The 26,232-nt window shown below is 44.9% G+C and overlaps 3 protein-coding genes across 5 annotated transcripts in view; 2 read left to right on the top strand and 1 right to left on the bottom strand.

The window, feature by feature from the left end:
• The window catches only part of LOC126982525 (alpha-mannosidase 2x-like), a 31,009-nt gene extending 23,860 nt beyond the window's left edge, over nt 1–7,149 (top strand). Inside the window, exons 23-24 of one of the 3 annotated variants that reach the window (XR_007735211.1) lie at nt 414–2,775; nt 2,841–7,149. Coding sequence is in view for 1 of the 3 variants with exons in the window: in XM_050834647.1 (XP_050690604.1) it covers nt 414–569 (156 nt within the window). In the remaining 2 variants the exon portion in view is untranslated. Of the gene's footprint in view, nt 1–413 lie in introns of all 3 variants that reach the window. The other 2 variants (XR_007735213.1, XM_050834647.1) reach the window with 2 other exon arrangements.
• The window catches only part of LOC126982526 (uncharacterized), a 63,919-nt gene that overhangs the window by 33,007 nt on the left and 4,680 nt on the right, over nt 1–26,232 (top strand). The gene's annotated exons all lie outside the window — the stretch shown is intronic.
• LOC126982524 (protein artichoke-like) overlaps nt 15,730–26,232 on the bottom strand; it is a 63,155-nt gene continuing 52,652 nt past the window's right edge. Inside the window, exons 2-6 of the mRNA XM_050834646.1 lie at nt 23,136–26,232; nt 22,165–22,506; nt 21,754–21,903; nt 19,294–19,488; nt 15,730–18,696 (exon numbers count right to left, since the gene is read on the bottom strand). The exon at nt 23,136–26,232 is cut by the window's right edge and continues 38 nt beyond it. Of these exons, the coding sequence (XP_050690603.1) occupies nt 18,403–18,696; nt 19,294–19,488; nt 21,754–21,903; nt 22,165–22,506; nt 23,136–26,153 (3,999 nt within the window). The 5' untranslated portion in view covers nt 26,154–26,232 and the 3' untranslated portion in view covers nt 15,730–18,402. The remainder of the gene's footprint in view (nt 18,697–19,293; nt 19,489–21,753; nt 21,904–22,164; nt 22,507–23,135) is intronic.

Here is a 26,232-nt window from a genome sequence, read left to right as displayed (position 1 = left end):
AGGAAGGAAGGGAGGGAGTGAAAGAGGAGACAGACAGAGAGAAGGAAGGAAGGAAGGAGATGATTTGCGATAGGGAATTAGAACAGGAAGGAAGGAAGGAAGGAAGTAGAGAGAGAGAGAGAAGGAGACAGACAAATGTAAGTAAGGAAAGAGAAGAAGGAAATGAAAGAAAGGAAGGAAGGAAGAAAGAAAGAGGAGATGAGGAAAGAAAGGAAGGAAGAGAGAGAGAGAGAGAGAGAGAGAGAGAGAGAGAGAGAGAGAGAGAGAGAGTCATTATTTCCTTCCTTCCTTCCTTTCCCTTCTCCTCCACATCTGTCTCCCACATTCTCTTCTTCCAACGGTTCCTTCTACCAATAAAAAAAAAAAAAAAAAAAAAAAAATCTGACCAACAATACTCGTTCTCTCCCCGTCAGGTGCGGCTATCTGACCTGTTCCCGACCTTGTTTGGCGAGCGTGTGCACCAGATGTCCCTGTCCATGCTGTACGAGGGTGTGGACATGACCAAGGCCTACACACTCTCCCTGCAGCCCATGGAGGTGTACGCGCTCAGGTTATCACGCACCAGCTAGCTCCTGTTGACCTCATTTTGACCTTTTCGCGACCTGTTCGTTTCCTTTTCCGATCATCAGCTGGTTTTTGGTTTTTTGTCTCCCTCCTTCCTTCCTTCTGTGTCTTTTTCCTTCCTTTCTTCATCTCTTCCTCCTCCTCCTTCTTCTTCTTTGTTTCTATCTGTCTCCTCTTCTTTTTCTGTCTCTCTTCCTCCTCTTCCTTTATTTCTCCTCTATCTCCTCTTTCCTTATCTTTTCCCTTCCTTCCTTTCCTCTCATCTTTTCCTCCTTCTTCTTCATTGCTTCTCTCCATCTCCTCTTCTTCTGTTTCTCTTTCCTTATTTTTTCCTTCCTTCCTTCCTTCCTTCCTTCCTTCCTTCCCTCCCTTCTCTTTCCTTCATCTCTCTCTTCTTCCTTTCCTTTTCCTTCCCTCCCTTCCTCCTTCCTTTCCTCCTCATCATCTCATTCTTCATTGCTCCTCTCTTCCTCCTCCTCCTCCTCCTCCCCCTGTTGTTGTATATATATATATCGCCTAAGGTTGTTATGTATGTGTGTGTGTGTGTGTGTGTGTGTGTGCCAAGAATGACATCACTTTCCTATACCACTATTCCAACAAGTGTTTTTAAGGTGTGTTATTACTATTATTATTATTATTATTATTATTATTATTATTATTATTATTATTATTATTATTATTATTATTGTTGTTGTTCTTTGTATGGGAGGTTATGTATGAAAGAGAGAAAGGGAAGGGAAGGAAGGAGGGAGGGAGGAGGAGGAGACAGATATGAAGAGGAAGGAAGGAAGGAGAGAAAGGAGGAGGAGAGAGAGAGAGAGGGGAGGTGAAAACAGAAGGTACAGAAAAGACACAGAAGAAGGAAGAAAAAAAGAAAGAAAGAAAGAAAGAATGTCGTCCATGCTACAAAAAGGAAAGAAATTAAAGATAGAAAGAAAGAAAGAAAAAGAAAGAAAGTCGTCCATGCTACAAAAAGGAAAGAAATTAAAGATACAGAAGAAAGAAAGAAAGAAAAAAGAAAGAAAGAAAGTCGTCCATGCTTAGAAAACTAAAGATTAAGCTCGGGTCACACTCCGAAGCTGCACACGGCCTCAGTGCTCAAATCCATCACAATGGGACCCCTGAGCCTGTGAAAGACATAGTGTAAATAACATCCAGAAAATAGAAAAATATCCTGCCGTTGAGTGGATAGAGTGAGACGGAAGGTTGTACAGTATTAGCTAAAAGTGTCGGAGGCCTCGCTGGTAATGGTGGAGTGAACTGGTACATGAATTTAACCCGGCAGCAGCGGGGATCATGTTTCTTAAAAGCCCCTCTAAGCGAGAAAAATGAGAAGAAATCATCACTCACGCAAACCATTTCATAGTATATATCAACACATTTGTGATCAGTTTATGCATCATCTATTTTGGGGGGTTTATATCACGGCAAAAATTTGGCCTGTCATTGCTACACGGTAAAGCCACAAATTTGGCCTGTCACTGCTACACGGTAAAGCCACAAATTTGGCCCGTCACTGCTACACGGTAAGAGAGAAGGGAGTGTCCAAGGAGATATATAATGAGATGAAAGGTTGTTTAGTAGTGGTAAGAGGCACTAGGCAGTTCCGGTGATGGATGGGAAGGCTTAGTGAAGTGGTATGGTAGGAGAGGAGATGTGAAGTTTCCAGTTGAGATTTTGAGCTAAGGATAGACCGAGGATATTTAGTGTTGAAGAAGTGGAGAAATTGGGTTTGAGAGAGAAGGGAATGTCCAGCAAGAGATAGAATGAGATAGAAAACAGCATAGTAGTGGGTAAAGAATGTTGGAGAATGATGGTGCTGGTTGGGAAGGCTCACTGGCAAGGAAGTAGGGTGGATTAGATGGGGTATTTGGCTGTACCCATTTCAGTGAAGGTCCCTTAAGCTATGGAGCAGGTGCACAGTGTTAGGCCTGTATGGAGACAAGAAGGAAACAGAAAGAAGAGTTGTAAATCCGGCAAAAGTGTTCAAGACGCAGTGCTGGAAAAAAGGGTCACCAGTGCTTGAGTAAGTGCATGGAAAAGCAGTGAAAATGAGTGATTCAAGCTACAAAAACTGAAAATTACAGTGTGATAGTGTATTGCAGTGAGGAAACTTAAGTAATACAGCACCATTGATAAGCAAAGTGTGTGAGTAAACTATAGAGAGGACCGAAAGGAGGAGGACCTAAGAAGCAATACAAAGCCTTACAGGTCAAAAGAAGAAGGGCGGACCAAGAGGAGGAGGAGGACCTAAGAAGCAATACAAAGCCTTACAGGTCAAAAGAAGAAGGGAGGACTGAGAGGAGGAGGAGGAGGAGGACCTAAGAAGCAATACAAAGCCTTACAGCTCGAAAGAAGAAGAATATTAAGATGTCCATTGGCATTGTGTGAGTCTTGTGTTGGCAGATACTGGAGCGGAGTGTAGGAGTGTTGTGGTGACAGGCAGCGGAGGGGAGGTGCAGGCAGGGACAGGCCGGGCGCTCACATAGCCTTACCCTGACCAACCTCCCCTCAGTGTTGTCGCCGTGACCCGTGGCAATAATTGTGGTTCCTAATAGTCTTGATGATAAGTTGTACCATCACTGCAGGTTGCTATATTCCACTGTTATGCCGTAGCTGTGGGAAATGAGACTTGGCCCTCTCACGCACCAAGAGTTCAATTTAAAGTTTCCTCTGTGACACGCTTGGGGCCCCTAATAGTCTTGATGATAAGTTGTACCATCACTACAGGTTGCTATATTCCACTGTTATGCCTTAGCAGTGGGAAATGAGACTTAAGTAACCTGGTGGTCACATTATTTATTCAGTCTGACCTTGTATAACCTAACACAGTGGGTCCATAACATGTTTTGGTCTGCTGAAAGGCTGTTATTAAAAGCATAAGTTCGTATTTAATTTTTTCCAGAAGTACGATTTTTTTTTCCTATCAGTAAGTTCACATATTTATTTTTTTTCATTTTATTATACTTTATTATATTTTTACACTGAAAGGCTGTTATTAAAAGCATAAGTTCATATTTAATCTTTTACAGAACTACAATAATTTTATCCCTATCAGTAAGTTTAGATACATTCATTTTTTCATGTCTTCTATTTTCTCATTTCATTTTATTTCATTATATTTTTGCTCTGAAATGTTATGTTATGTTATTCAAAGCATTAATGTATATGTGATCTTTCATGGTAGTGTTCATTATCTATTTTCCTATCAGTAAGTTCACATGCATTTAATTTTGTCTTATTTTATTATTATTTTTATTATTAACTTCATGCTATCAGTTTCTCATGCCAGGCCCACTGTATGAGTTGATATGAAATGTTATAAAAAGAGGGCTATTTTTTGTTTTCCTTTCAGTAAGTCATTCATTTATTATTCATTTCTTTATTTAATTATTTTTGCTATGCCAGTCAGTATTTTGAATCCTTAACCCGGTAGCAGCAGGGATCATGTTTCTTAATGGTCCCCCCAAGCGAAAAAAATGAGAAAAAATCACCCCTCACACAAACCATTTCATAATATATATCCAAGCATTTGTGGTCAGATTATGCATCATCTATTTTGGGGGGTTTAAATCATGGCACAAATTTGGCCCGTCACTGCTACACGGTAAAGCCACAAATTTGACCCGTCGCTGCTACATGGTAAAGCCACAAATTTGGCCCGTCGCTGCTACACGGTAAAGCCACAAATTTGGCCCGTCGCTACTACACGGTAAAGCCACAAATTTGGCCCATCGCTGCTACACGGTAAAGCCACAAATTTGGCCCGTCGCTGCTACCGGGTTAACAGGACTCCAATATTTGTTTTCTTATCAGTAACTTCAGATGCATTTGTATGTTAATTTCTTTCTTTATTTATTTTTTGCTATGCCAGTATTTCAAATCTTTTACAGAGTTCCAACCTTTGTTTTCCTATCAGTAACTTCAGATGCATTTCTCTGTTAATTTTTCTTCATTTATTTTTGTTCTGCCAGTATTTTGAATCCTCTGCAGAGTTCCAACTTTTGTTTTCCTATCAGTAACTTCAGATGCATTTCCATATTAATTTCTCTATTTATTTTTGTTCTGCCAGTATTTTGAATCTTTTACAGAGCTCCAATATTGGTTTTCCTATCAGTAACTTCAGATGCATTTCCATATTAATTTCTCTATTTATTTTTGTTCTGCCAGTATTTTGAATCTTTTACAGAGCTCCAGTACTGGTTTTCCTATCAGCAACTTCAGATGCTTTTCTATATGCATTTCTTTCTTTATCTATTATATCTGATGCATTTCTTTATTAATTTCTTTCTTTATTCATGCCAGTATTTCATTATGCAAGGCCCGCATTATACCATATAATTTATTCCATTCCAATCCTTTACCACACCAAAACGGAGCGACTTAGTGATGATGGTGTTGGTACCGAATGTTATGTTAACCCTCAGACGGTAGTGGAACTATATAGAGATGGTCCAAAATTAAGTCAATCAGTTTTGTATGGCAGAAATATAACAACACATCCAGGCTGTTGCGTTAAAATGTATATACAGTCGTCCCTCAAATAGTATGATTTCCAATAGTTGGGTTTCGGTTTTATACGGATTGTCATGGAAGATCTTTAGGATTTGTAAATTTCCTGCTTGGGAAATTTAAAAATCCTAAAAAACCTTCTTAGAAAATCCACATAAAACCAAAACCAAACTATTGGAAACCGTACTATTTGAGGGACTGTATAGACGATAGTTAAAACATCCATTGTGCAGTGTAGCTATATTTATGCTACGGTCCTAAGGTCGGCAGTGACTATATTTAGACCATTCATTTTTGGGGGGAGCCACTCTTCAAATACTGCTGCCGTTTAAGGGTTAACATGTACCTCTTAAGTTTTCCTTTGTTCATGATTATATTTATTTGTAACTTCTCTGAGCCACATACGGAACATTGTTGGCACTGATGAGATCACTTACTTTCACATTCATGCTTGCTGGTGTGTGTGTGAGAGAGAGAGAGAGAGAGAGAGAGAGAGAGAGAGAGAGAGAAATAATAAAAGAAAGAAAGAAGAAAAAGAAAGAAAGGCACACAAAAAAGAGAAAGAGAGAGAGTATTCAGTTTGGGTAAAAAGTCCCTGAGTACATATCACAAAATACAGCATACAGAAGCACAGCACCACAGACAGCACAGCACAGCACTCAGCACTCACCTACCTAATCCCAGCACTGCATGAAAACAAACTTCCTTCATTCCCAAACAGTACAGCAGTAAGAGAAAGAAGGTTTAGGTCAATTCATGGATAGGGAGGATAGGTTGAAGTTGACAGGCCTCTTGCAGACTCCTTATTTTCCTATGTGTTCTTATGTATGTTAATGTGTGTGTGGCTAATCCAGTGTCTCACAGTAATATATATACACGCACCATATTTTGTACATGTAGCCTGAGTGCGTGTGAATATGTGTGAGTTTCACCTCCGTTATGTTGCAGAGGAGAATGATGGAAGAGTGGAGTACAGGCCTGGCATGTGTGGAGTGCCAGTTAGCTAGACACCTTCAAGAGAGGAAAGTTTAGATTAATTCATGTACAGGGAAGGAGGACAGCTTGTATTAAGTTAACAGGCCTCATACAGACTCCTTATTTTCCTATGTGTTCTTATGTATGTTAATGTGTGTGGCTAATCCAGTATCTTACAGTAATATATGTCTGCACTGTATCTTCTACATGTAACCTGAGTGTGTGTGTGTGTGTGTGTGTGTGTGTGTGTGTGTGTGTGTTGTCTGCCCATGCCTGCTGTACCTGACCTGGCATGTGGTGTGACCTTCCTTACCCCCAGGCTCCAGTGTGCCCTGTCCCCCCGCCAGGCTGAGTGGTGGCTGCAGGGGCTTGGAAATCATTCTAAATACATTCCTTTTGTGCCGTGACTGCCGTGCCTCACTAATTATCATGGTTATTATTTTCTCTTTCCTCTTTTCTTCTTCTTTCTCTCTTCTCTATCTACAGTGTTATTATCCTCTCTCTTTCCCTCTCCATCTCTCTCTCTCTCTCCCTCTCTCTCACACCCTTACTAAATTATCATGGTTATTTTCTTTTTCCTCTTCTCTCTCCTTCTTTCTCTCTTCCCATCTGTTCTCTCTCCTCTCTCTTTTCTCTGTGTGAAGGTCCTCCATTTTATGATTTTCTGTCTTATGTTCCTACGAGGCTGTGTGTGTGATTCATTGTGTGCTGTGTAGTGCTGAGGGCGTTCTTTCATGCTGTGCCGAGGTGCTGATCAACCACAAGCGCAGCGTTAAGCCTACATCATGACAGTGCTGTGTTGAGTGGGACTGAGTTGTGTTGCATTGTGCTGAGTGTGGCTGTGTTAAGCCTACATGACAGTGCTGTGTTGAGCCTATGAACTAATGGACTATAGCAAGAGTTTTTACACTGTGCACATTATGACGCCCAAACAGTCACCATATCAAGTTTGTCCCCATGCAAGACAGTCCCGTGTGAGTCGTGTATGCATCTCGTCACAAAGAGAGAGAAGGGCGAGAGTGTTTGTCGTTGATGCTGTCGGACGTGCGAGAGAGGTGACCTGATGACGGCTCTTGGCAATAAAGTTCCCGGTTCCCAGTCTCTTTTCTCTACCCACCTGTGTTCTGTGCCCCAGTGGATGATGAAGACTGACAGAAAAGAGGAAAATACAAACCTAGATATTAGAGATTTGCACAGAAAGGAGAGGAAGAAGCATGTTATGTATATATATCAGATCAATTTTAATACATGGAAAATTAGTTTGTAGTCGAATCTGAGGAATTTTAGCTGTGTTCCGTGCCTCAGTGGATGATGAATGGTGGAGACAAGAAGGAAAGTGAAGAGTGAAAACCTGAATATTGGAGAGGTGCAGAGAAAGGGGGAGCATGTTATATATATTTGATTAATTATACACAGAAAATATACATGTGAAATTGGTTATTGTCAAACCTAAGGAATTTAATAGCTGTGTAAGAATGGGTAAGGTCAGGTAGGGTGGGCGAGGCAACGCGTACCCTGAAGTGTACATCCCTGACTGGTTTAGCGACTTCTACATGTGGGGATGGCGGAGGAGTTGGCAACGCTGCATCCGCCTGGGGGTGCTCATTGGTAATGCTGCCGCCTCATCTCACCCCTGTCATGGCTGCCACGGTGATGATGCTCGCCCGGCAGTCCTTCCATATTTTCCACTATTTCCCAGCAGGTGAGCGTCATTCCACCTTGTCCTTCTACAATGAGACAGATTAAGGATGTATGAAGACCTGAGTATAGTATGAACGCTTGGGATAGGGTGTAAATAGGTTAAATGGGGGGATGAAATGGCCTGTCAAGGAAGGGATTCGGTCCTGTCAAGTTGGCGGTGGTGATGAGCTAGTGGTGATGATTTGGGGCTTGCTTCTCCAGGACCAGTGATGGGGCGGTGGTGATGATAGGTCAGTGGTGATGATGGATTTGTGGTGATGATGGATTTATGGTGATGGTCTTGTGGTGATGATAAGCGAGGGTTGTTTTTGTAGGTGACAGCCCTGTGTGACTTACTGTAGCCTTGGTCAGGTCAACCTTGACGTGAGATTAACTTTAATTAACAAGAGTACTACATCACAGCAGTGCGCATATTCCTGAAGTCTCTGTACAGGGCCGTATTACTAGACATTTCCTTGCCAAAGTTCACGGTAAATCTTAAGACAAGCGGCTCCTGTAGTCCAACCAAACTGTAGAGTCCGGGGCCTCCTTCTGGGGCGGGGCTGGGGTGAGCGGGGCAGGTTGATCCATTCTGCCGGGGTGGATTGGGGAGGGACGGGGCAGCTTGGGGCAGACTGTCAGGAGTGGAGGAAAGGATAGGAAAGGAAGGGAAGGGAAGAGAAAGAATGGGAAGGGAAGGGAAGGAAAGGAAAGGAATGGGAAGGAAGGAAGAGAGAGAGAGAGAGAGAGAGAGAGAGAGAGAGAGGACGATAAAGGGAGAAACAGATAAAATTAAAGATATGAAGAAAAGAGGAAATAAGACAAAGAGAGAGAGAGGAAGGGAGAGAGAAAGAGATAACAAGGAGAGAGATAAAAGAAGGGAGAGGAGAGAAGGAAGATGAAAGAGGAATAAGGAGAGAGAGAGAGAATGAAAGAGAAAAAGAAAGAATAAAAATAATAATAATAATAATAATAATAATGAAAATATATTAATAACCGTTTTTATCCACAGCTCTGAAGAAGGAAGGAAGGAAGTCCATCTCGGAAGCCCCAAGAACCAGTCACCCCAGTCCAAGGAAAGGTCGCAAGTCCATCTCGGAAGCCCCAAGAACCAGTCACCCCAGTCCAAGGAAAGGTCGCAAGAGGTCAAGAAGGAGCAGTCCCTTGTTAAGTTATTGGAAAGGGAAGGGAAGGGATAGGAAAGGATAGGGAAGGGACGGGAAGGGAAGGAAGGGATAGGAAAGAGAAAGGAAGGGAAGGGAAGGATAGGGAAGGGAAAGGAAAGGAAGGGAAAGGAAAGGAAGGGAAAGGGAAGGAAGGGAAGGGAAGAGAAGAGAAGGAATAGGAAGGGAAGGGAAAGGAAGGAAAGAAAAGGGAAGGGAAGGAAGAGAGAGAGAGAGAGAGAGAGAGAGAGAGAGAGAGAGAGAGAGAGAGAGAGAAAAAAATAAAAATATGTAGAAAAGTCGAGATTAGAGAGAGAGAGAGAGAGAGAGAAGGAAGAGGAAAGAGGAATAAGGAGAGAGAGAGAGAGAGAATGAAAGAGAAAAAGAAAGAATAAAAATAATAATAATAATAATAATAATGAAAATATATTAATAACCGATTTTCTCCACAGCTCTGAAGAAGGAAGGAAGTCTATCTCGGAAGCCCCAAGACCCAGTCACCCCTGTCCGTTATATCCAAAATCCATTATAAGCAGGTCCGTTACATCTAGGGTTGACTGTATAGTTGAGGTCAATTTGCCTACAGTTCAGATACAGTTAGTTTTATACAGTTTAGAGCTAGCTTTCTTTCTCTCCGTTAAGATAATATTGCCTGTGTTATAGAGTTCAGCTTCCTCTCACTAGGTAGGCATATACATAGGCCTATACAGTTTGCTACATACTGATTAGAGATAGCTTTCTCTCTCTGTTAAAATAATATTGCCCTTGTTATAGAGTATATATAACATACAGTCTCATACGGTTAGCTATGTACATACAGTTGAGTTTGTTTGTATCTTCTTATCTTACTTTACCTTGCCTTGCCTTACCTTACCTTACCTCTCTCTCTCTGGTCATCTCTTTCTGTCATCCCATAGTTCATTAGTAGGTTAGTTGAGACACTATGCCTTGCCTCGCCTCTCTCCCTTTCCCTTCTGATACCTTTATCTTTCTCTCTTTTATCAGTAAATTTCTTGTTCTTTCTTTAATTATTTATTTTCCTTCTCTCATCTCTCTCCTTCCCTTACCTTCTCTGTCTCTCCCTCTTTACCTTTTCCTCTCTCTCTCTCTCTCTCTCTCTCTCTCTCTCTCTCATAGGAATATAACACACAAACATTACAAATTAACTTTTTATTAATAGAAAAACACACAATACATACATACACATAGTAACATTGATAAGGCTATGTTGGCTAGGGAAGGAGGGAGGGAGGAGGGGGTCCTTCATGAGGCTGGGGGGGGGGGGTGTCTGTGGGGGGTACATACTGTGGGGTCCTGTGAGCTGTGGTGAGAGAGAGAGAGAGAGAGAGAGAGAGAGGGGGGGGGGGGCACCGGTCTATCTCACCTCTCGAGTCGCTCTCACTCACTCACTCTATGATCTAATGTGTATAGTTATGTATATGTTGTATAATATGTATTGTATATGTAAGTTGTATGAACTAATAAAAGTGAAAAATATAAAGAAATAGGTGTTTGTCATATATATGTGTGTGTGTGTAATCTTCTCTTCTTCTTCCATTCTTCCTCCTCTTCTTCTTCTTCTTCTTCCATTCTTCCTCCTCTTCTTCTTCTTCTTCCATTCTTCCTCCTCCTCTTCTTCTTCTGATCTTCCTGTTGCCTTTATCATCATCATCATCTTCCTCCTCTTTCTCCTCTTCTTCTTGGTCCCAGCATCAACACACACCTGAGGAGAATAACTATATTAATGGACTGGAGCGATAGAGACCTATACCAAATGAAGAAGAGGAAGAAGGTGCAATAACAGGAGGAGGAGAAATTATGCTAAATAAGGGAAATATGAGAGAGAGGAAAAAGGAAGAGAAAGAGAATAAAGGAGGAGGAAGGAAGGAGAAGGAAAGAAGGAAGGAAGGGAGAGAACCAAATGGAGGGAGGAAGAGGAAGAAGGAAGAGAAAATGTGATGATCGGAGGAAGAGAAAGAAGGGAGGAAGGGAGAGAGAGAGAGAGAGAATGCTGAAGCTATGGAAGGAAGAGAGAGAGAATGCTGAAGCTATGGAAGGAAGAGAGAGAGAGAGAATGCTGAAGCTATGGAAAGAAGAGAGAGATGCTGAAGCTATGGAAGAGAGAGAGAGAGTACTTATAATGTTATAGAAAAACAACACACACACACACACACACACACACATTGACTGCCTATCTAGATATTGACAATGTAATATATTCGTACTGAGCAAGTCCACAACCCCATGGTCTGCCAGGCCTGCTGAGACCCACCGCTGTTATGCGCTACACTACCAACGTACAGTAGACCCTGGATATAATGGGCTAATTGGATGGGAACTTAGTCCGTTATAAGCGGCAGAAATTTAAAGATACAGTCAGTTTACGAGTTTAATTTGTTGGGTAATTTTTGCCAGCATGACTAAATACTCGTAAACCAAAAAGAACTTCCCCTACATTGAAATTACTGTGAATCCCATTAATGCGTCCCATGTCCCACCAAAATATTACCAAAAATCATTATAGATGTTATTTCATACGAGTTAAAAGTAATTTTATGAACAAATATCAATGACAAATGACATAAAACACGAATCACTGTGTTACGGTTGTTAGGGAGACTCCCTCAACCAGTTGTTATGCTGGAGGTGCAGGCTTTGCACCGGAATTTAGCAGCCACAGTTTCCCTGTTCTTGTGGGGCTTCATGGTGCAGTGGTTAGCACACTCTGTTCACAACCGAGAGAGCCCAGGTTCGATTCCCAGGTGGAGTGGAAAAATTTGGGCGGCTTTTATGATACCCTACGCCAGGGGTCGGCAACCTTTGGCACGCGTGCCAGACTTGGCACGCAGAGTGCTTGCCTATGGCACGCCACGTGATTCGAAGAAGCAACGAAAAAGCTAAAAAACAGAATAATAAGAGAGAGAGAGAGAGAGTACATCCTTACTTTTATCACAGTTTAAATTTTCGAACGATTTTAAATCATTCTTTCCTATGATACATTGAATTAAAACGAAAATGTTTCGCCACGCACGTATAAATGTACGTCTTCACAGGCAACACCCCCTGAACATGCCTGTACTTTCGCAGGAGAGGTTTACTTTACAGAATCCTATAGATCTTGGCCTCCTCTTTCCAATGGTGTTTTTGTTTTGTAGCTGTGATGAATAGTTTTTGAGATACAGCGGTTAAAAGAGATTCCCTTCCCCCACTTGGGTGCCCGAGCGTGCCTGAGGGGATAGTCTCTTTGCGAGCGCTCAGCAATGAAAGGGTTAAGAGTGAAGACACCATGACTCTTGCATTAATAAGTTGGACAGCACAAGACAGCTGATAAGTCCAGGCACTCAACAGGAACAAAAATGTGAAGACACCATGGCTCTTGCATTAGTTTTTTAATCAGACACTCTAAAAAGATGATAGTGAAAACACCAGTTAACTCTTACATTATTAAGTTGGACAGCACAGGACATAGGGATAACTCTTGCAACATTAAGTGGGACAGACTCACCGTGGAGGGTTGGGTCAGCTGGGCATCCTTTACAGGGGTGGTGAGGGTGTAGGTCTTGGCCCTCAGGAGTAGCTCACAGCAGGAGTTTCAGTACACTCTCTGACTGGCTGCCATGACCTTCACTGTAGCCAATCTGAGGGGGTGTTAGTACATCAGTCAGGAACTTGAAATAGCTGAGAGTAAAGCTACAAGTTGCCAAGTCAATCATCCACTCCATCAGGAAGTTATTTACTTAATCTCAGTTATTCATTCATCAGTCAGTCAATCTTACACACACACACACACACATGCAGAGGCAGTGTGGTCTCCCCATAAGAAGAAACACATAAAGAAACTAGAAAGAATACAAAAGATGGCAACAAAAATGGTTCCAGAGCTGGAGGGATTGACATACGAGGAGAGACTAAAGGAAATGGACTTACCAACACTAGAACAAAGAAGAGAAACGGGAGACCTAATACAAATCTACAAATTATTGAGCAAAATGGAAGAAGTAGACAACGAGGAGTTACTACTAAAAGAAGAAATTACCACCAGGAACACAAGAGGACATAGTAAAAAATTGAGGAAGGGAAGATGCTTGAGAGACATAAAGAAATATAGCTTCCCGCAAAGAAATATAGAGGTTTGGAACAGACTAAGTGAGGATGTAGTATTGGCGAGGAGTGTGCAAAGCTTTAAGGAAAAGTTGGATAAATGCAGATACGGAGACGGGACCACACCAGCGTAAGCCCAGGCCCTGTAAAACTATAACTAGGTAAATACAACAACTAGGTAAATATATATACACACACACACACACACACACACACACACACACACACACACCTGATGTGATATACTGTTGATACAGTGGGTTAAAGGAGAAACAAGGCTGAGAGGGGATGACCAACCATCAAGACTTGACCTAATTTTCACAAAAAATGTTGAGTTAGATGAAGGAGTCAGTGATGAGTGCCCCTTAGGAAAGAGTGGCCATCAACTATTACAGATGAAAACTATGGAAGGATATGAATATTGAGATGAGGCATATAAGGAAAAAAGGAAAAACTACACAAAGGCAGATTATGATGACATTTACTATGGAGGCAATGTTACTTTCTATGTACCACTAAATGAGTGACTTTTCAGTGCCTGGGGCCAGCACACGATATCCCTGTTGTGGATCACATGAAACGCCCTGAATTTTCTCTTTTCTATACTCTCACACGACCACAGTGTGTAACTTAACACACGAGAAATTAATCCAGACAAGGAAAGGTTTTGCCGGCCCCGGGGATTAAATCGGCGCCCACCAAGACGGGAGAGCCGTGTAGTACTCCTTAACCAGTCTGTCTGAGGCTGGCCCCTCTGAGCTATGGGAGGCTTGTACTACACACAGCTCTAACCTATCTTAATGCTCTGCCCCCCTCAACTCCCTCTATTTTCCCTAGGTCCCTGTACAGCCTTCAGGGACAAAAAATATTGGTTTTGACAAGCAGACAGGCGTGTTTATGTCACAAGGGGTGTATTTTTTATTTTCAAAATCCCCCCATAAATAAGCATTCTGGGAGATTTTATACTTCAAAAATATAAATATAAATAAATAAATATAAATGGTAACTCTAGCTTAATATTAAAGGATTTTGTCAACACATTTGTTATAGGCCTTTGCCGGAAGCAATTACCTAACCCACTGGGGGTCCTCGGCACATCAACAGCAGGCCTCTTCCTCCACTTGTCTAGTACTGATTTGTTTCTAATACTCAGTTATAGCTTATCCATGCATAGGCCTACCCTGAAAACCTACCAGTAAACTAACTTCAAACATACCTATCTAAAACATCTTTTTCAATAATAACATTTTCCTTCTTCAGTGTAGGAAATGAAGATGTCACGTCACATCAGTAAGAAAATTATATCATACTAAGATACCTAAGTGTGGTGATTTGGTGGTGGTGGTGGTGGTGATGGTGGTAATGGTTGTGTTTGTGGTGGTATTGGTTGTGGTGGTAGTGGTTGTGGTTGTGGTGTTAGTGGTTGTGGTGGTAGTGTTAGTGGTGGTGGTGGTAGTGGTTGTGGTTGTGGTGGTAGTGGTGGTAGTGGTTGTGGTTGTGGTGGTAGTGGTTGTGGTGGTAGTGGTTGTGGTTGTGGCAGTAGTGGTTGTGGTTGTGGTGGTAGTGGTTGTGGTTGTGTTTGTGGTGGTAGTGGTTGTGGTGGTAGTGGTTGTGGTGGTAATGGTTGTGTTTGTGGTGGTAGTGGTGGTAGTGGTGGTGGTTGTGGTGGTAGTGGTTGTGGTTGTGGTGGTTGTGGTTGTGGTTGTGGTGGTGTAGGGGAAGGGCACTTTCGTCATATGAAGGCTTCTCTGGGGCTTTTCTTCCTTTCCCTGGCCGCCACTGTCCTCTCCACCTTCTTCTCACAGGCTGTGGATCTTCTCGTCATTGTAGTTTGAAGGAAAACACGAGAAAAAGTAATGCTTATGTCACTACGCAAACCAGCCCTTGAATCTACTTCTTCTTCTTCTTCTTCTTTTGGGCATGATGCCAGCCGGACCAAATTGTTGTACCCCAATGTTAAAATTATGGAATTTGCCTATAAATTATGGCAGATCCTGTGTATGAATTATGGCAGCAATATGGCAACGTGATTAACTCAATTTATTAAAGCTAAGATAGACACCCAAGTATTTGTAACAGTGGACACGATCGAGTTTGACGTCATTGATGCCCGGCATATTACTCTATCTGGCAATTGATTGAAATTTAGTTTTGGATTCATTAACAACTAGACCCATAGAAGTGCACAAGTCTTCAAGCTGGTGGAGGGCTAAAGTAATTAAGCGTCCGTGGAGCATTACGTACACTGAAGAAGTATATCATCAGCATATATAAAAACTTGTGTGCCCTTAGGAAAGGCCGGGGTACTGTGCAATTTTGTCCATGAGAATATTAAAGAGCAAAGGACTAAGGACCCCGGCCTCCCTGTGGAGTGCGCAATTCAACACTCCCTTCAGCAGAGCATGGAACCACACCTCAGCCTTCCTGTCATGCAAATAGTCTTTGAGCCACCCCAGTAATTTCCCTTTAACGCCCTTTAAAATAAGTTGTTCCAATATAACCTCTTTATTGGCTCTGTCAAAGGCACCTGCCTGTCGGTCCCTTCAAAATATATAAATGGAAATATACAAGTAAATTATAGATTTGGACGACAGTAGTGATGATGATGATGATAATGAGGAGTACGGGGAGGAGGCGGAGGAGGAGGAGAGGGAGAGGGTTGTAAGAGAGGAAGTTGATGATAAAGATGGTGGTTATCATAAGCCTAGAAGAGGAAGGAGAATGAAAGTTCCGATTTATTCACTGGTGTATATACAAGAAGGCCACAGGCGGGGATATAGTATATACTAAAACCGACCATAACACAGCCTACATCCTCGGCAGCCTCACAGGTTGAAAACACAGGACAGACTTATTACGAGCTGAGCGTTGGTCCGGGAGGAATACAGAAGCCACAGTAGCCATTCTTCATAAAAAAAAACGTACCGTTACCGTAAATGATGTAAACTGTTTAGCGGCGTACGTGTAGTACTTCTCAAGAAAACACAGATGTTGTGGCTAAACGGTTATCTAGACTGCACCAAGACAATGAAGGGTTCTACGGTATCCACTTCACAGCGCTTAACAGTTAACTCGGTTTTGGAGATATGTAGGTTTGTGTAATCACGACTCAAAGTTTCTTATCTCCCTAAATGGAATTAAAAGTAAAAAAGAATGCACAAACCAGAATGCCACTGTACTTATGATACAGTAATAGGCCAATGCAGTGCTAAAAATTATACAGTATACTATTTCAATAAAAGAAACTGCTAGGATGAGTATGCACAACCTCACTGTCATTAAAACTACTAAATCAGCATAGGCTCACCTACTTACTCATTTTGTTCGATCAGCGGGCAGGGCGTAAAGATACTCTGAACAGTGACTACATGGTCAGTCAACCTTCCTCAGTGACTTTCCTGACAGGGATTGGATGGCACGGAAATACTCGCCGCGCCGGTTGTGTGGCGAACAGGCTAAATCTATGTATACCAAGTCAAGTCACTCTGCTTCAAAACTGCGACCGTTACGCGCTGAAGGCGGTTTTGGGGCGGAGCAGCGGGATGTCGTCACTTGAAGCTATAAAAAAAAAAAAAATAAATAAATAAAAAAATAAAAAATACCCGCCAGTTCAGGGGAGACTAAAGTTGGGGCCGTATGTGCACTCTGGATGTGCATTCTCGCCTCCTTTCACAGCGCGCTCAGGCAAGCCACTGACGAAAAAATGTCTATTGTGCGTGACTGTAATTTCAATGACTACAAACGGCGATGTGAGGTGTGAGCGAGGGCATGTTGAAGTGATTGATTTAAATTAGTCCGCTTTTCTTCGTTTTCTCGAAATCCCTGTTTCTACATTCTCTAGTTTGGCTCCAAGCAGTGTCACGCATAAACCACGCCTCTGTCGCGTCTCCTCCCACAAACCTGCGTATGACTTGACTTGGTGTATATAAATTTAGGCGAACAGGGTTACAGCCGTGGGAAAGTCGAGGCACTGCACGGAGGGAGTGCCACGTTTAAGGTGTGGCTGTGGCTGATGTGTCAAGGTGTGTGCCGTGTGTATTAGCCTACCGGTGTGTGTGTGTGTGTGTGTGTGTGGCGTGGGTGGCTACAAGTGCTCCCTCCAACACCCCGGCACCAGGTAACCTCCGAGCACTTCGTCTGTCAAGTGCTTGAAAGGCGCTGATTTGAAAAGCTCATCTCAAGCAAAGTTCTCGGTGGTTACTTGGCTTTCATATGCCCGTCAAATGGCCAGGTTGATGAGTGTTTCACTACGATACAATTAACACCATTTTTAATGCTAATGTATCTACTTGATTCTAGTTTAACTCTCACAATAAAGTCCTACGATTTGGAATGTACAACGACGGTCTGGAACCTCCCGCGCGGCGCCCTGCTCTTGAAGGCGGGAGTGCTAACCCTTATGGGTTTGCTCCACCCTGACAGACTGGCCCTGACTTTATAACAAGACGATTAACAAACGCTACATCCTTGCAAATAACAGATGTATTACCGCCTCTGGAGAAACATGCTGCTGGTGATGTTGTTACCCTAACCAAACTTTATTTCCCACGAACTGTAGCAGATGACATGACGTTGCCATCCACTGTTGTGATATCAAGGGAAATTCTGAGATGTGCGTAGCAGGCCTGTCACCTGAAGGGAAGTACCCGTGATGCATGTTGATTATAGTCCTCGTGGTGACTCCTCTCCACGGAAATTTGGTCCCGAGTTGCAACCTTCGTCCGCTCGTGGCTCCTCATGGGGTTGAACACATCAAGCGGCTTACTTTATTTCTATTAAAGCTCAAGAATAAAGAATATTTCATTCTAATAAATATAATATATGTAACCATTTTTCTCAAAACAGCTTTATATTATTTTCTAATAAAACTATTATTCACAAAAACGTGATAAACTATTGCTTCTTAATACTTTTTCAACACTCCAACACGTCAGTTTTGAACTCTGTAAAATTCATGGTGCGTAAGAGCAGCCACGTCATGGCTGAGCGGTGTGAGGGGGGGGAGGGGTTAGTGCTGCGGGGCGCCGCCGTTCCTCTCTACAACCGACCGCGCCCAAGTAGCCACACATAGGCACAAACTGACGGAAGGGTCTTGGAGCTCGAAGCTCCACAATTGTTCCTTTATGCCTTTAGGGTGGCCCATTGTATTGATTATTTGCTATAAAAGTCTCTACTTTGGTAAGGGTAAAGGGAGGGATGGGTGCCATTTTTTTGTTAACATTTAACCGAATTATGAAATACTGCAGTCACGCAGTTAGCTGAAATCAGATCCAATGCAGCTGTATGAGTTAGATGGAGCTGCGGTGGAGGCCGTAACTACTGGACTGATATGAATCTTGGGAGAGGGAGCATGTTCCTCTCTCCGCTAGACCTCTCTTGCGGCACGACCTGCCGCGCCTCAGCGTCACTAGCACTCTGTCTGTCCATCTTTGGGAGCAGAGGCGGAGGCGTCATTATTGTCTTGGACGGAGAACTGCCTGTAGGTGTGGTAGTCCTGGCCGCCGGCGTTGGATTCCAGCTTAGCCTTGGCCGCCTCACTCCTGTCTTTGCACATCTGGCGGCAGCAGATGATGGTGCCAGCTATGAAGAAGATGGCGATGCCCAACGAGACCCCGATCATGATGGCGAGGCGGTTACTGAGCTCTACCTTGGTGGGAAGCGGGTCATGTGTCCTTACCCGAACACACTTGCTGCTCAGGTCCTGGGGCGTGTGGCGAAAGAAAGGGGCCAAAATTAGTCTCACACACACACACACACACACACACACACACACACACACACACACACACACACACACACACACACACACATTGTTCAACCTTTTCTTACAGTAATAATGGAAAGAAATGCGAAAATACAGTTTGCTATTATTGTTAATTTTATTGTTGGTATTAAATTTATATTATCCTTTCTTCCTTCTTTTTTTATTTCCTTCCCGTTTCTATTCTGCTTTCTTCCGATTTCTCCCTCTCTCTACTTTTCCTCTCCTCTCTTATCCCTCCTTACACACGCACACACACACACACACACACACACGTAAAGTAGTACAATTGCTACAAATTTATCTCCACTAGCAAGTCTACTGGAAATTGGCTAGTCAGTATAAGCATATCTATTATTCCGAGCTAAGTAAATGCTTGCGTGTCTACAAGGACCTTTTGTAATGTTGATATATATATTTGCAGCTTCTGCTCGTCTAAATGTAACGTTTTGACTCCCGTCCCTGGCAACTAGCAACGACATAATTAATATCAATCACCAAAATTGTTGTCAGGACTCAAGAGACGCGAGGGCTTACGGGAGCATATTGCGTCGTGTGGTGGTGATGGAAGGTGGTGGGGTTGGCGGACGTGGTCAGGCCATGCACACACACAAGGTAGTTCGTGCGCGGCCTCAGCCCCGTCAGGCGGTAGTTTGTGGGGGTGGAGGTTAGCGAGCGGGTCTTGAGGCCGCCCACCACACTGCCGTCTTCGCCTGTCTCCCGAAACGACACCTGCCGGGGATGAAAGATCAGCCTTCATCACATTCAATTTCCATCAATTCCTGGATTTTTTTCTGTCTTTCTCTACGTCTGTGTAACTGTGTCTGTGCCTTTCTCTTATTGCATGCGGGGAACATTTTGTCACCTCACATCGAAACATAAATTCATATTAAAGATTTCCTTGTTGAAAATTAACCTGTTACAGTCCATAATGAGTATAAACAATAACGTCCATGCATCGAATACCAAGAGGCATTCGATAGATAGATACATAGCTTAGTTAAAGATAGATAGATACACAGATTAGTTAAAAGATTGTGATGTTCACAGCTTGGTATCACGAAAACTGTGTACAGATGGCGTAAAAGCTACTGCTGAGAAACAAATGGAACTGTCAGAATATGAGTGCCAGTTGATATTTTTGTACTGCAGAGTTCTGTTCTTGGACTTCAAATATTATGATTTTACTTTCACGATGTTGACGCGAAGTTGAGTAAATTTTATCTATTCCTTAAGAAGCCAAGTCTGATAACTGAATCATCTTATTTTATGTCCACCCACAAGCATTTTTTTTTTATCATGTGGCGCCGCACCCTCAGCACCGGCGCCAGTCCCCGCCCCGCCCCGCACCCTCAACACCGGCACCAGCCCCCGCCCCGCCCATTACCCTCAGCACCGGCAACAGCCTCCGCCCTGCCCCGCACCCTCAACAACGGCACCAGCCCCCGCCCCGCCCATCACTCTCAGCACCGGCACCAGCCCCCGCCCCGCCCATCACCCTCAACACCGGCACCAGCCCCCGGCCCGCCCATCACCCTCAACACCGGCACCAGCCCCCGGCCCGCCCATCACCCTCAACACCGGCACCACCTCCCGGCCCGCCCATCACCCTCAACACCGGCACCAGCCCCTCAACACCGGCACCAGCCCCGGGCCCGCCCATCACCCTCAACACCGGCACCAGCCCCCGGCCCGCCCATCACCCTCAACACCGGCACCAGCCCCCGGCCCGCCCATCACCCTCAACACCGGCACCAGCCCCCGGCCCACCCATCACCCTCAACACCGGCACCAGCCCCCGGCCCGCCCATCACCCTCAACACCGGCACCAGCCCCCGGCCCACCCATCACCCTCAACACCGGCACCAGCCCCAGCCCATCACCCTCAACACCGGCACCAGCCCCCGGCCCGCCCATCACCCTCAACACCGGCACCAGCCCCCGCCCCGCCCATCACCCTCAACACCGGCACCAGCCCCCGGCCCGCCCATCACCCTCAACACCGGCACCAGCCCCCGCCCCGCCCATCACCCTCAACACCGGCACCAGCCCCCGGCCCGCCCATCACCCTCAACACCGGCACCAGCCCCCCGCCCGCCCCACACCCCCAACACCCGCACCACCCCCCCCCCCCCCCAACACCCTCAAAACCCGCACCAGCCCCGCCCAGCCCATCACCCTCAACACCGGCACCAGCCCCCGGCCCGCCCATCACCCTCAACACCGGCACCAGCCCCCGGCCCGCCCATCACCCTCAACACCGGCACCAGCCCCCGGCACTCCAAGCCCTATGCCTGTCCAAGCTATGTGACCAATTTGTCATGACACTTTAGAGGTTCGGGCGGCGGCTTCTCGCCCACCCTACCCACTGCAGCCTCCTTTCTCCCCCAGCTCCTCAACCACAAAGGTCGACGAGGCATGTCAACCGCTTGATCTCAGGGTTAGAGCAGAGATATAAGGATAGCACCATTCCCACCATAGTCAGTATCATCGGCGCGCCCTACCCCTAGCAGACTTAGCTGGTTTGCCAGTTTACACCTGACAATACTACATATTGCCCCTTGCCCCGTGATTCCCCCTCCCATTGCCGAGGTTAATTGCTTGTTGCTTGTTACCTTGTGTCTTGTATTTGCTCTATATGTTCATATATTTTCAGACGCTAGGCTACCTTTTGTCCTCATTGAATCGTTTATTTTTTATCATCATTACATTATTATTATTATTATTATTATTATTATTATTATTATTATTATTATTATTATTATTATTATTATTATCATTATTATTATTATTGTTATTATAATTACTTTTATTATTATTGTTATTATTATTATTATTATTATTATTATTTCATTTTTATCATGAATATTATTATTATCATTATTACACACAAAACTTATGAGGCTGTGTATGTTCATTGTTGCATGTTGGAACACTCTCCAGGAGTAAGCTCACTGCGTGCCTCAGACCCCCATCAACCCCTCACTCCGATCATACCTTATAGCCTTGAATGGAGGACTCGTTGGAAGGATGCCACTTGAGCACCAGGGATTGACTTTGGATGTCCTGCACGGACAGCTGAAGGATGAGCGGCTGAGGACACAGCATGGCCGATGACAGCATCAGGAAAGGCTGCCCGGAGAGCCCCTACGGAGGACCAAGATATGAAGGTGGCTAATAGGTATAAAATGTAAAATAACCAGCAGAACACCAGAACAGAACACCAACAAAACATGGTTACAGGGACGGAAAGATAGTGTTAATGGTTTAATAAAATGAGGATAAGAAGGGTATAGAATTTTGTCCTGAATCGTGGTCTTTTTATCTGACCTGTTTCATAGCTGTAACAGGTGAAAGAGGAGTGAAGTAGAAGGAGGAAAGTAAAAAATACAACGTCAATGAAAATACCTTGGGAAGGTGACATATTAGTTCACGGAGGTCCGGCACCATTGACAAGTGGTCCTGGAGCCAAGTCCACAGCTGGCCCATGCGGCACCCACACCTCCAAGGGTTACCGTCTAGACGTAGCCATTCCAGCCTCCGCTCCAGGGGTTCCAAAGGTGCGATGGACAACTCCTCCAGGTAGTTATTGGAGAGATCAAGTCGGCGGAGTGTGGTGAGAGGCAGGAATGTGCGTGGATGGATGGTGGTAATCCAGTTGGCACCCAGAAGCAAGACCTCCAGGCATTCGCTGTGTTTGAAGGACGACTGCGCCAACCCCGTCAGCTTGTTTCCCGAGGCGTCGAGCACCTGCCGGCAGCTACAGCATGACCAACTTGCAAGGTGGCGGACACTAAATAACGTGACGTGAGATATGTGAGAATGATACAGCGAAAATGAGAGCAGAGTAGAGGTGAACGAAATTGAATGGTGAAAAAAGTAATAAATGAGGACGATGAAAAATATATTAATAAGAGCAGCCAGAAGGCCCAGGAGTGGAGATATAGCAATAGCTGGCATAATCTAAGCGTACATAAAGAAGTGTGTTTAGCGCAGGGAGGTACGTGTGGCTAATTGCGTAACGTCACCTGGATTAGAGAATGTAAAAGGGGTGCAGATTCAAAGCAAGGGTGGGAGGAAAAGTATAGAGGGTGTGAGGGTGGCATGGAGGGTGATGATAAGTATGTGAGGGACGGTATGGAGAGTATGAGGAGTGCATGGAGAATGTGAAGGAGGATTAGATGAAAGACATTGTACATACTGTTGCAATAAAAGTTTAAGTGAGTCCACCCTTCTTCGTATTCTCTTCCCCTCTCTTAATTTCTTAAACGTCAGATTGTTGAGCTCCAATCTGCGCCAGTAAAGAGGACACTCTTCTCTCTATAGTATACACTTAGGAAGTAGTAGGCCAAAGTGCTGAACGAGAACGACCAACTCACCTTGAGGGAATGGGAGGCGGAAGGCAGAGGTTCTAGCTTCTTGAGAATATTTCCTGTTAAGTTAAGGACGACGAGGGATCGTAGCCCGCGCAGCCTGTCCTTTGGCAAGATCTGGAGGCGGTTGTAAGCGAGATTGAGATGGGTGAGGTGCGTCAAGTTCCTTAGGCTGGTGGGGGAGATTGTGTTGATGGAGGCACGGGAGAGGTTGAGGTAGCGGAGATTGGGCATCTGCTGTAGATCGTAAGTTGTTAGTGTCGTCAGGTTAGTTCTGGCAGCCTCAAGCTCCTCTAAAGTAAGGGGAGGACCTATTGCCACCAGAGGGTCCGTGATCCGCCTCATGGGGTTGTCAGACATGTTGAGGACGCGGAGATTTGGGGCGCCCTCTTGGAAGATGGTGTTGGGGATCTGAGGGAAAAGATTTTCCGCCAGATTAAGGTGGCTGACGCTCGAACCTGCCAGCATGCCCCGAGAGATGTCAGACAGTTGATTACCAGAGAGATCGAGAGTCTTAAGGTTTTTCAGTCTTATGAGAACGTGTCGATCTACCCTCCATAGGTTAGTGGCAGACAGGTGCAGCTCTCTCAAGCTAGGAAGGTCGTTCAGGGGCTGCCGTAGCTCCTCGATTGGGTTATGGTTTAGGACAAGTACTTCGAGTTTGGTAAGACCTTCGACGGCGTTTACGACCTTATTAGTCAAGTTGTTGTGCGACATGATAACCTCTCGTAAATTCTGCAACTTATGGAAGAAGAGGGAGGTCAGGTCAGTGAAGTTATTTTTGGCAATGTTGAGGTGTGTGAGATGGACAGCCTTGGCTAGCAAATGCGGTGGTAGGCGGAATAGTCCACATGCACTCATGTCTAGCCAGTCCAGGTTAGGAATGTCATAGAATGCATTTTCCTCGATTATTTGAAAAACGTTGCCTGCAAGACTGAGACTCCTGATGGAGGGTACGCTGAAGGAGATTCTGTTGAGTTGGTCAATGGTGTTGTAAGATAAATCAAGCTCCTCCAGATGGCGCAGGCTTGAGAAGGCGTACGGGTCCACTTCGCTGATGGCAGAGTTTTTCATCAACAGGACCCTCAAAGGGATACTTCCTTCGAACATGAAGCGTCGCACGTGCAGAATCTCGTTGTGGGAAAGGTCAAGATGGCTCAGACTGGCTAGTCGTTGGAATATTCTCGGCTCAATTTCTCTGATGCCATTGTGGTCAAGTAACAGAATCTCCAGCGAGGTGAGACCATCGAAAAGAAGAGAGCTGATGTGCTGCAGATCATTATTGGATAACTTGAGGAGCTTCAGCTTCCTCATGTTGTGGAAGCACTTATCTTGGATGTAGCCGAGGTTGTTGTTCTGGAGATACAGCTCCTGCAGGAGGGAGAGGTCATGCACCAGCACCTCCTGCATGCTGGTTAGATTATTGTCATTTAGCCACAAAATCTCAAGTCTATTTTGCCCTCTTAAAGCATCTGTTGATATTGTGCTGATTTGATTTTTAGAATATTGTAGAGTTATGAGACTTGCAGGGTAGCGAGTGAGGGAATCCGACACCTGTGCGAGCTTGTTACCCTTCAGATTGAGATGCTGCAGCTTGGTCATCGAAGAAAATGCTTCCTTAGCTACATACTGAATCATGTTATCCTGTAGGTGCAGCTCTTGGAGGAGGGGAAGAGATGAGAAAGTATCTTTTTCAACCCTGGAGAGTTTATTATTTTGGAGGCGAAGCTCCTTTAACTTAGAGAGGTGACTAAATGTGGCCCCAGCCAACTCTGTGATCCTATTGTTGTCAAGGCTGAGAGTGCTGAGGCCTCGAGTGCCTGAAAAAAGCCCGTCAGGGATCTCCGCCAAGTTATTATAGCTGAGTTGTAGGTCAAAGAGAGCCTCCAAATTATCAAATGAACCACTTTCAATGGAGTGAATCTCGTTGTTATGGAGATAGAGAAAAGAAATTTTGGTTGAATTAGCAAAGGTGCTGTTTTGAACTCTGAGAATGTTATTGTTTGAGAGGAAGACTTCCCGTAATTCAGGGAGGTTACTAAACAGTCCTCTGCTGATGGCGTGCAAGTGGTTATGGCTGAGGTCCACCACTCGAAGGGCCAGCGTGTATGAAAATGTCTCTGGCGCCAGGCTCATGATGCTGTTGTGGCTGAGACACAGCCGCTGTAGCCCGGAATTCTGAATAAAGCTGTCACCAGCTACCTGGGCTATATGGTTCCTACACAAAGAGAGAGACAGCAGGGCGGGCATGGTGGCCAGGCTGGTGCTAGTGAGCTGCGTGAAGCGATTGCTGCTCAAATCCAACACTTGCAGCGCTGGAAGTCGCGAGTATCCGTCACTGATCACGTCAGAAATGTGGTTACTGACAGCCTTAAGAATTCGTAGCTTACTGAGCCTTCGTAGTGCCGGGATGGGAAGCTGCTTCAGCTTGTTGTTTATCAGGTTCAACTCCTCAAGGCTTTCCTCCAGGCCGTCGAAAGCGTACTCGGAAATAATCCTGAGGCCGTTTCCCTTCATGTTAAGGTTTACCAGTTTGATATTTAAAAAACTAAAGCTCTGCAGCTCTGTGATGTTGTTGGCCTCGACGTCCAGTGTCTTCAGGCGGGGCAGCCGCTGCAGGGCTGCCTGTGGAATGGATGTGAGGTGGCTATGGATAATGCTTAGGGAGTGCAACGAGGTTTGAAGGCCCCGGAAACTATTTTCCGGAACCTCTCGCAGATTTGAGTGAGAAATCTTGAGGCTGGTGACTCCGGCACTGTTGGCAAAAAGTGCCGGGGGAAAAGTGGTCAGGTTAGCCTCGAGGTCGTAGATGTTAAGGGACTTGACGGGATGGCGAAGCTGAACCAGAACCGCGGCCACCCGGGACAGGGGTACCACAGAGCACTCCAGGAAGACGCCGTCATTGAAGTGGTAGCACGAACACCACGGGTTGTCCTCAGGGCGAGGACAGGAGCCGCTGCCCGTCTGCGTGGCCCCGTCCGCCGCCCAGGCCGCCAGCAGACTTGTGATGAGCACCCTCTCCATGCCAGTTGGCCGCGGCCGTCACCCATTATGGATATGTGACACGTGAGATGACGTCACGCCCAGTCACGACTACCATCCG

The sequence above is a fragment of the Eriocheir sinensis genome, chromosome 51 (assembly GCF_024679095.1).
Source record: "Eriocheir sinensis breed Jianghai 21 chromosome 51, ASM2467909v1, whole genome shotgun sequence".
Classification (NCBI taxonomy): domain Eukaryota; kingdom Metazoa; phylum Arthropoda; class Malacostraca; order Decapoda; family Varunidae; genus Eriocheir; species Eriocheir sinensis.
The sequence above is the reverse complement of the archived record's forward strand: the minus strand, read 5'-3'. Positions and strand labels throughout refer to the sequence as shown.